Here is a 10,209-nt window from a genome sequence, read left to right as displayed (position 1 = left end):
TCCCTGCCCCCCGGGATCCCATCCCTGCCCCCACCATGCTGTTCCCCTCGTCTGGTTTCCCTCTGTTGGGGTTTGGGAACAGTCTGAAGACACTGAGATGCCTCTGGTCTTGTAGGAAAAGAAATTCAAAATATGGTTGCCAAACATGAAATCGGGATGTCACAAGCCGATTCTGAAATGTACTAGGGCACTATGGAAGCGAAATGCCGGTCGCCATCAGTTTACGCATTCCCCCATGCAGAAGGCAGCGGCCGCACACCGAGTAGTATCATAGGGACTGAGAATGGGCCAGTGAACCTGACCGACAAGGTGCTTGGTCTCAGGGATCTTTGAACACAAACACACACAATCCAAACGCAGGAGCAGCCCAGGTAAGGGGCAGGAAAGCCTCTCCCCCGTACCTGTTCGTTCATTCTTTCGGCGGTAGTGTTTGTGCTCAATTCTCAGCTCTAGGGACCCAGCCGTGAACAAGCCACATAATGTCAACACACAGGGAGCCTGTATTCAAGGGGGCTGGCGGGGGAGGCTCAGAAAATGTCTAAAATAAATAAATATTTAAGCCATATAACATGGCAAGTGAAAAGTGAGAAAGAAATAAAAATAAAAAAAAAATAGGGTGACAGGTACTGAAAAACGTTAACCAGAATATTCAGGAGAAAATTCCCAAGGAGGAGATGCTTGAGCTCAAACCTGAGAGATGTAAAGAAGGCAGTCCAGGGACGACCTTGAGGGAAAGCCAGATGGGTCTATGCCCGGATGCCCCGAGGTGGACCCCCAGCCCGTGTCAGCCTGCTGGAGAGTGGTTTTGACCCCTAGACTTTGAGATGTCCCGTTCAGAGACGTGATGGGTGATGCAAGGACCCTCTCCCCCAAACCGCTGGCCCCGCTGCCCCAGCAGCTTCTGGTAAATAGAAGTTCGGGCATCAGCACAGAGGGGCAGACAGTGGCATTACTACATGTGGCACAGTGAGCAGTGGGTCATTAATAGAATTACGAATGTGAGCCTGAGCCATCATGCTGACTTTTATTTAGTCATTAATTTGTTGAAACATTAATGAAACACACCCGCAGGCTGAGCGAGACACTCACTCTTCACTCCCGGTGGCGTCTGCAAAATGGGGGGTTTGGATGACCGCTCCCATTTACCATCTCCTCATCCTGACATTTTGCCTCCTGAAACAGATATAGCAGCCTGGGTGAGGATGGAATAGTGCATTCATTCAGAGTGCTTCAGGGCCCAGGAGGGAATCAGGGAGGGAGGGAGGGAAGGAAGGAAAGAAGGAAAGAAGGAAGGAAGGAAAGAAAGGAAAAAGGAAGGCAGGCCGGCCTCTTTAGCTCAGTTCCCTCCATCTCAGGGGAGGCTGGACCCAAGAAATGGCGAAGTCTGTGCCATGGGTGACAGCAAAAAGGGGCCAGAGTGTCTTCAGTGCCTGCGCCGAAGACCAGCAGGGCCCCTGGGCACCGGCTGGAAAGGCAGACCCAGCAGGCTTCTTCTCCAAGCTTCACAGTCAGCAGAGACCAGCTCACAGATAGGAGACCCAGGGGGTCTCCAGCGAGGGACGCTGCAGGCCGAAAGAGAGGGTTAGAACTCGGAGTTTCTTGGTTCCTGGAGCTCAGAGGACAGGAGAAGGGGCTGGAGTGTAGCAGCTGCCATTCCTCCGAGGTAGTGGCTCCTTACTCCCCGCCCCCGAGAGCCAGCCCTTGACTCAGCAGTCCCTGAGCCATCTGGATGGGACCCTGATACCCAAAGGCCTGTCTACATAGATGATGAAAGGACACAGCTTAGGAATTCCTAGGACACAATGGGGTGTTCAAAGGAAACATTCTGTAGGCTGGGCTCAGCCTGATCAATACCCACTGAAGACGAGAAGGCGCGGGGCCAGCCAGCTGCCCACACGTCTTATTTATTGCTGGGGTGTGAGTCATATGAGCCGCTCAGGGAGACACCACACAGGGACTGCTGCTTCCTACTGAGGATTATTTATTGAGCTGGGGTGCCCAAGAGTGAAACAGGATGGAGGCCATTTCTCCTCGCCTCCCAGACAGCCTGCTCTCCCCGCTCCGGCCCCTGGTGGCTCTTGCCTGCTGCCTCACTGGCGAGGAGACGGGATGAGGTGGACCAGGAAAGGGGACACTCTGAGGGTCCGTCTCCCTGGATCTGGCCGAGGTGACGGCTCCTGCACGAGTGGGTCCCAGCGGCCTCGCATGTACAGTGACCGCTGTCTCTGCTCTTTTCCAGGGTGCTCTATGGGAACAAGATCACTGAGATTGCCAAGGGGCTATTCGACGGGCTGGTGTCCCTGCAGCTGCTGTGAGTAGGAACTTTGTCACTGTTTGTGTCCCTGGGACTGGTTGCGGGCTCTTTCCTGCAAACTTTGAGCCATGCTCTGCAGAGTACTTCTTTGACTTTACACACACCAAAAGGAGAGAAAAAAAATCTGAGCTGCTCACCCTTCACCTTCGTCACCTCTTTTTGGTAGAAGGAGAGCCAGGAGTTGGCTGAGGGAGGCCAAGGTCAGTGTGAACACAACGGAATGAGACAGCTCAGGAGCCTGGCTCAGGCGTGAGCACTAACCATAGGTTTCGGGGCTGGAAATTAAGCCAGAATTGCATCCTCCGAGGGGCAGCATCTTGCAGGCATGTGCTAGGAGTGCAGTGAACGAAAACATCCACGCACCAAGTTCCAGGACTAAAGCGGAAACAGACCTGCTGCAGGCATGTGACCTTGAGAAAGCGTGGGAGTGGAGGTGAAGTAATTACAGAGAAGCGTAATCAGTCACCAGTATGACTCTATCTGGGTAAGATATGGCTGAGTGGGAAGTGTTTATTTAATTTAAAGGAAGATTTGTTGCCGTGAATTTTAAGCTCTGGGATTATTTATTTGCATTTATTTCATTCCAGTCATTTGAGCTTAAATGTTTGAAGAAGATAATTGAACTCTGATGTGGAGAGGCAAGGAAAGGAATTTAGCTCATCCTATATTTTAAGATGTTACGATGGGGGAGAATTAGCTCTGGTTCGTGAGTAGGCAGCTGTGGCATCTGCACGCATAAACCGTGGATGTGGGAGTGTACATGTGTGTACATACGTGTCCATGTTTGCTGCGGGTCTGCGTCACGATTCCTATTGATGTTAGGACTTGATCTTGAAAATCTTGTGAGCGATGGAGAATACCAAGTCTCAGAAAACTCGCCGTCAGTCACACAGCAAAAAGGATGTAGGAATGAATGGAGCCTGCATGGTCCTGTGGCTCAGAGGGTTCCCGGCCCTCTGAATAGCACAAAATGTATATTCACAGAGGTGTGCATCTGAGTCCAGATGAGTGTGTGTGTGTGCGCGCGTAAAATTAACTCCAAGTCACAGGCAGTGAGAAAGCCAGGGACCTCCCTGCTCCCATGTGCAGCTGAGTGGAGCTGCATGTGAGCTTGCAGACCAGGCAGTCAAGCAGGGTCTCCAGAAGGATGAGAGGCCAAGAGCAGGGATGGAGAGAGGAGGGTAGGCGATATACCTCACTCACATCGTGGTACCCAAGACTCTTTGAGAAAGAACAAGTGAGACTTTTCCTCCAGCCCTCCCCTCCTCACATCTTTACTCCCTACCCGTCCCGTGTCCTTCAGGCTCAGCCTGGACAGGTTCTCCTTGGATGACACAGTCATGTGAATCATGTCACGATGAGAAGCCCAGCTAGTTTCCAGACGGCACACCCATCAGAGCAGTAGTCAGGCTCGTTTCTATGAAGCTGGGATCAAGGAAAAGAAAACTCTGTGCCTTCTTTTCTGCATCTTCGCCACCTCCGTCTCCATGTCTGTCTCGGTCTTCTGTGGACATGTTCATGCTCAAAGGTCCCAGCCCTCAGTGGGCCTTTGAAGCTATTTGTTAGGATGACACACCGGGGCTCTGCAGGGAGCTGGGTGTTTCACAGATGGTGTTCTTTGCTAGTAGCAAAGAAACTGTAGGTTATAACGGCCACCATAAGGCTAGTGAACTGTAGCCATTAATCCCTTGAAAGAAGAGAAACAATAGCATCAGCCTTGAGGTAGCTTTGGGGGTATTCTGTTCCACTAGGCTGGGGTGAATATCCTTTTACGAAATCCTCTTACAATCTGTGTTTGGTGTGGAGAGGAAAATGTCCTTGCGTGCACAAAAGAGAGATAACATGCATCAAAACGCCTAGCACAGTGCATGGCACGTGGTAAAGACTGGATCGATGCATTTCCTTCTAAATAAGGAAATGTAACCCAGTAGCCCAGCTGTGAGCTGAAAGCAGTCATGAGTTAACAACAGGACTTTGCATGAGCCGGGGAGGTGATATTAGTTTAATATCACCATTTTAAGCAGATGGAATTGAGTAGCTGGGAGTAAGGAGAAAGCACCCCGCCCCCCGCCTCTCAAGACCAAGAGTTGACACAACTCAGGCAGGCTCGGGTTCCAGAAGGGACCAACGAGTGTTTTGACTTCTCGTTGAGTATTTGGGAAGCAGGTCCTGATTAGATCTAATTTAGCATTCAGCCCGCCAAAGATTGGATTTCTCCATGTCAGACCAGAGGCGCTCTGATAAGAAGGCTCTGATTAGAATACCCTGGTAGTCTGGGTAATTTCCTTTCTTTTGACTCGAAGGCTTTTTGCGAGAGGTTTGTTTTTATTTCTCTCTGTGTCACTCAGATTATTGGGGCATCATACAGCCGTGCTGGCTCCACCACACAGGGACCTTGGATATTTCCTTTCTGGCACTTGCCATGGTGCCACCATGTTGTGGTCAGTTGTCCTGCCCACTCCCACTTCCTAGTTTCTGCAGACTTTTCTGCCATCCCGTCAAACCTGTCCAGCCTGGTATGTGCCCAGCCCTCCTGGGTCATTTTCTTGACATGCTCATTTGACAGATGGCCCATTCTAAAAAGCAGAATATCTCAGGCTTTGGAGTGTCTCGGAGGCTGCGGCAAATGGGTCTACATGGACAAGCTTCAACAGTCTGGGAATGACCCCCTAAGCCGTGTCCTCTGGGTGTCAGCCTCATAAGAGTCACCTCCTTTAGTTTAAGTTACAATCTTAGGAACTTCGGGGCTCCAAGCACAGCCTCCCACCTGGCTGGTCCAGAAGCCCCTCCCTCTGACAAATCTTCTATTGCCCGTTTGTTGATGGTTTCTGGGGTAAGTCATCACTTCGTAGTTACAAGGTTAGGAAGCTCTTTCTTATGCTAAACCTCAGTAATGGCTTCTGGGAAACCCGGAAAAGGCTATCCTCATAGTCTTCAAATGTTCGAAAATAGCTAATATGTCTCCTCGTACTTAAATACGTGCAGTGCCTGCAGACATTCATTGTATAAACACACATCTATGCGTTATTAGCAAAGACCCTTATTTATGAGGGATGCAAGGTAGTCTGTCAGCTTCCCTCAAACAGGCTGCCGGGAAGAGAGTCAGGGCCCCATTTGGACAGGAAGTGTGTTTAGAGACACCACCCCCCCTAAACCGCTGAGAACTGGAGACATCTCAGAATCCAAGTTAGGACATACCACCGGCGCACGCTCCACATGCCAGAGACAGAAGTGGCCGGATGGCCGAAGAAATGACCCGCCCTCTTCTCCCAGCCTCCATCCATCCCTTCCTCACTGGAAGCTTAGGGCAAGTGCTCTTGCTCCCCTCCATTTTCCTGCCCACCCAGGCTCCTAGGCTCCTGGAACATCTGTGGAGATGGTGATCCTGGGTGCACACCCAGCTGGGGTGCCCCCAGACCCCTCGCCTTGTCATTCAGAGCTCAGTCCTCCCCAAAGCAAGAAAAGTGCTCAGCTTTGACGGGCAGCTGCAAGCTGTGCCGCCACAGCTCCCCCGGGCGAAGGCATTCACTTAGTGCTCCCCGATCGCGTGGCATGCTTGCGGAAGTCACTCGGATAGGGCAGGCAGTCATTTGAGGGGGGAGCTTTCACGTAAAGGCTGGCCACGGTCAATGGTAAGCCTGCTCCAGGAGGTCTGAAACCAACCAGGCTGTCTTGGGACTGGAATAAGTTATGACAGCCCAGGCACCTGTCGCGTGATTTTCTTGGAAGGCAGACAAACAAGACCATTTGAAGACCTTGGAGTTTGCCAAGCAACATGGCGGTCACGGGGCAGTGAGCAGGACGCCACTCCCCACAGCTCGCTTTCCCCCACCAGCTGTTCCACCGGTATTACTACTGCAGCTAATAATAGCAGCTGACATTTATGAATACTTAATATGTTCCAGAACCGCTGCTAAGTAATTTCATACGCACCCTCGCCCCTCATCTTTACGACACTGCTAACAGGAAGGCATTGTCGAAAGGCCCATTTCACAGATGGAGAGACGGAGGCACTGGAGGGTTAAGGAACTTGGCCGTTGTCACTCAGCATGTAAGCGCGTGAGCACCGGAGCGCAGGCACTCTGATCCCGGAGTCCGTGCTAGAGACTTCTGCCTCAGACCCTGGCACGGGCAGATCTGCCGAGCTGCGTTTGCATAGCACAGAACAAGAATTCCCTGCTGACTCGGGCTGAGGAGGAGGTGCCGCGGGTGACTGCACATCAGCTCCTCCCGTCGGCCTCAGTCCCCATGGCGCTTCCCTGGGCCATTGTCATCGCCCCTTATGCTCGCCCTGAGCCCTGCAAGACAGCAATCAAGGAGCCGCTTGTGTTTAAAAACGGGGTTCAGTGAGTGACGAGAATTCTCTCCAGCAGCGGAGCAGACGTACCTGGCGGGACCTTCTGAGAGAGGGGTTCTGCCTTCTCCAGTGCACCCGGACTTCCCAGGGAAAGCCCCCAAGGAGACCTCAGTTCTGGATCCTTCCGTTCTCGGTCACCGAGTGAATCAGGTTGCCATAGACAGACAAGTGACCACGCGACTAGCTGTTGGGAGATGGAGGGGGCAAGCCAGGTCACACGAGATGAGGCCACTTGATCTCCTGATGGCAGGCATTGGCTCCCCGTCTCTGGTCTCAGAACCTCAGCTCCCTGCTGGTTGCCTCAGGAAAGGCCAGGGGCTTGACCCTGTTCCTAGCGCCTATGGAGCTGAAGGGGGTCCTGTTTTTCAGACAGGCCACCCGATGGCCTTGCTGCATTTGTAGTTTCCCTTGCATCGGGAGTCACCATGACAACCCACAACCGTAGGCCAGCAGCGCAGTCATTATTGGGAGAAGCGAACAGCCAGCCACCTTGCCCCTAGCTGGGACTAGGAAGGTTCCGCCTGTGTCCCGTGGTGACTGTTTAACAGGACGTGGCCCAGGACACCCATTCGCAAGCACAGAGAAGCCTCTGGGCGGGGTAGGGTTCCTTGACCTCGTGGCACCACATGTCCCAGGTTCGTCCCCGTGTCCAGCCTCAGTAGATCGCTGAAGGTCAAAATCGGTCCCCCATATTTCATAGGGGAAGGATGAGAGCATGTTTATTCTAAGGCAGGAGAATTGTTCTTATTACAAATAATAGATAAAGAAATTCTGGAGGGCAGAGGGTTCAGTCTAGAGGATTTTTTAAAGAGGAAGACACATTAACGAGGACAGTCTGACTCTGTCCTACAGCTTGATCAGGGGTTCAGAAGAGCTCCCCTAATCGGCGTCCCCGCTAATAGTTTATACCAGTGCATAATGGTGCTAAATAGTGCTAAATAGTGCCAGGGACACACAGAGAACTTTTTTTTAATAACAAAGAGCCTCTTAACCTATTCTATAAAAATACTGCTCCTACTGAAGGAGCCAGAGAAGGATTCTGCCACGCGGTAGTTGGTTCCATCTTTTCCCTTCTGTGTATCTGCATCTGAGTGTTTATGAAGCGGAAAGTGACTCCCCAGCCTTGCGCTGGGGACAGGGAGCTGCGTGAAGCCCCCGGGCCCGCCTTTCTGTCCCACGGTCTTTTCCCGCACTCCCTTGCTGCACTCTTGGTCAGCACCAGTTTTTCGGGAAGACCTTGTGCTCTGCGGTTTGGAATGTGCTCGTGGCATTTCCAGACAAACGCCACCGCAGCTGGAGGAGGAAGACCGCTCTCCTCCACAGACCCATGGCAGGTGTGCGGAATATAAATACCGCCCGGAATGATAGCTCTGGGACACTGAATCAACATGCGAACCGCTGGAGTTGCCAAGGTGATTTTAATGCAATTTATCATTAAACCTGACTCCAGATGTTTGTGTTTTCCAAGCCTTGCAGCACAGGCCTGTGAGCCCCGGGGGAGTCGTCACTGAAGGGATGTGGCCAAGGATAGTAGCTAAAAATGGGGCCTGAGTGGTCTTCTGCCCGCTGGCGTCTTCAGGAAGACTCAGCGTGCTGGGTTCTTTTCACTGATCAGGGCGGACCTCATTTCCCTCGTGCGGTCCATCTCCCCACATTCCTGGACGAACGAAGCTGCAAGCCGCGGCAAGTGAGAAGAGCCCCTGGCACTTTCCTGGCCCGGCCAGGCCCCGCGCCCTAGCAGAAGGCTGAGTCACAAGAGCCCTCCTTAGCCTAGACTTGGGGTATTTTACCACCCCGCCCCCAAGCGCCAGCTCTGTGGTTCCCAGTGGCTTGTTTCCTGCCTTGCTTTTCCTGAAGGCAGCAGCTCCTGGAAAGGATTCTCTCTCGGCGGCATCGTTATGTTGGTTAGTCAGTGGGCTGAATGCTAATACCTCTTGACATAGAACATATGTGGAAGCCGAAAGTGCTCCAAGAAGGTGGGGGCGGGGGGGAGGGCGCAGAGTGCCTCGCAGAGCTAACCCTGGGAAACAGATTTAGAAGGCGGCGTGCGGTGTATGTGTTCTCCCGCTCTCGGACGTGCTGCTCTCCTTAATTTCCTCTGACGGGAACGTGGCTCTTTTTGTTTTGTTTCGTTAGAGAAGCATTACTAAGTTCATGAGAATGGCTACCAGAATGGAGCTCCTTCCTCCTGTAAGCATCAGGTGGTTCCCGTGGTCCCTCAGAGCCAGGCCGTGCAGCAGGGTGGCAGAATGATGGGGGTGAAGTCTTTGGACTAAGATAGCTCAGATCCAAATCTCAGCCTACCGCTTACTAGTTGTGCAACTTTGGTCAAAGGTACTTAACGCTTTCTGCGTGCCAGAGGTGTCCTCTGTCAGATGGTGTGGGGAGAGTCAGTGGGTTAGTATTTGTAAGGCACGTGGTGAGCATAGCGCTTATTACCTATTAGTTATGACCTAACGTACTACCTGTTAGGTCCTGTGGGCCCAGCTGTTCCCCTGGCCTGATCATCCCAGCCCCTCCCGTTCTTTGTATTGACATGACCTTTGAGGTTCCTTTGAAAGGTGGGTCCGGGAGCAGGTGGCCCCAAAAGATCTACTTGGATCTGCTTCTGAGGAAATACTTATAAACACAATATGCCCCCAACCCCCGGACTCACTGGATCCAACAGTAAGATGAAGTAGATGAAGTAAGATCAGTAGATGAAGCTGAGATCTAGTTGGGGCATCCAAGTTTTGAGTTTGTGTACCAGGCAGCCTCTCACATGAAGCAAGCTGGAGCATCCCATCTGACATGAGGGATGCTGTCACCTCCACTTCATCCATGTCCCCTGGTCTGCCCAGAGGAGAGTGAGAATGCAGGGTGTGCCTGAGCCAAGCATACCAGCTCCCAAATCAGCATTTACTCAATGATCCCTGAAGGTTGAAACCCTGCTTTGCACAGGTGCAAGCCGCTCAGCGAAGAACCTGCCACTTTGTGCCAATGGCAATTTGGTGAGCAGCCCACCTCTGCCAGCTCAGCGCCAAGTCCTTCCTAAGAGCTGGCAGGACTCCTGATGCCTCTGTACATCCAAGAGGCAAGCAGAGTCTAGACCCAGTCAGACCTCCATCCACCTGAAGCGTGCCCAGGGGCCTGCCAAAGCTAGCAAAAATAGCCACTCCCCAGAGACAGGAACACCTCCCGCCAGGCAAAGAAAAGAGAATATGGGTTTCATGTAGTGGGTGAGAGGTGAGCTTTGGCGTCAGACAGGCTGAAGCTTCCGTTATTGCTGGGTGACCTTCGTTATGTCCGTCACCAGCCTGACCCTCAGCTTCCTCACAGGCAAAATGAGCCTTAGTGCTGCTGTGAGGATGAAGGAAAACACTGCGCGGAAGGTGCTTTGGGACATGCTTGGCGCAGGGCTGCACGCAGAACGTGGTCCCTACAGATGGCGCTCCATCGTTGTGACTGTGTCACGCAGCAGTTACACCTGAAAGGGGACCGAACCAGGACAGACCAGAACGGGGAGAAACCACCCTTCCAGTGAGCGAGGGCGAGGCCT

The 10,209-nt window shown here is 52.5% G+C and overlaps 1 protein-coding gene across 2 annotated transcripts in view; it reads left to right on the top strand.

Moving 5' to 3' along the window:
- Nucleotides 1-10,209, top strand: part of SLIT3 (slit guidance ligand 3) — a 545,706-nt gene that overhangs the window by 456,107 nt on the left and 79,390 nt on the right. For both annotated transcript variants that reach the window (XM_015585228.1, XM_015585229.2), the window contains exon 12: nucleotides 2,240-2,311. In XM_015585228.1, the coding sequence (XP_015440714.1) occupies nucleotides 2,240-2,311 (72 nt within the window). The remainder of the gene's footprint in view (nucleotides 1-2,239; nucleotides 2,312-10,209) is intronic.

The sequence above is a fragment of the Pteropus alecto genome, unplaced genomic scaffold (genome assembly GCF_000325575.1).
Source record: "Pteropus alecto unplaced genomic scaffold, ASM32557v1 scaffold40, whole genome shotgun sequence".
NCBI lineage: Eukaryota > Metazoa > Chordata > Mammalia > Chiroptera > Pteropodidae > Pteropus > Pteropus alecto.
This window is presented reverse-complemented; position numbering and strand designations above follow the sequence as displayed.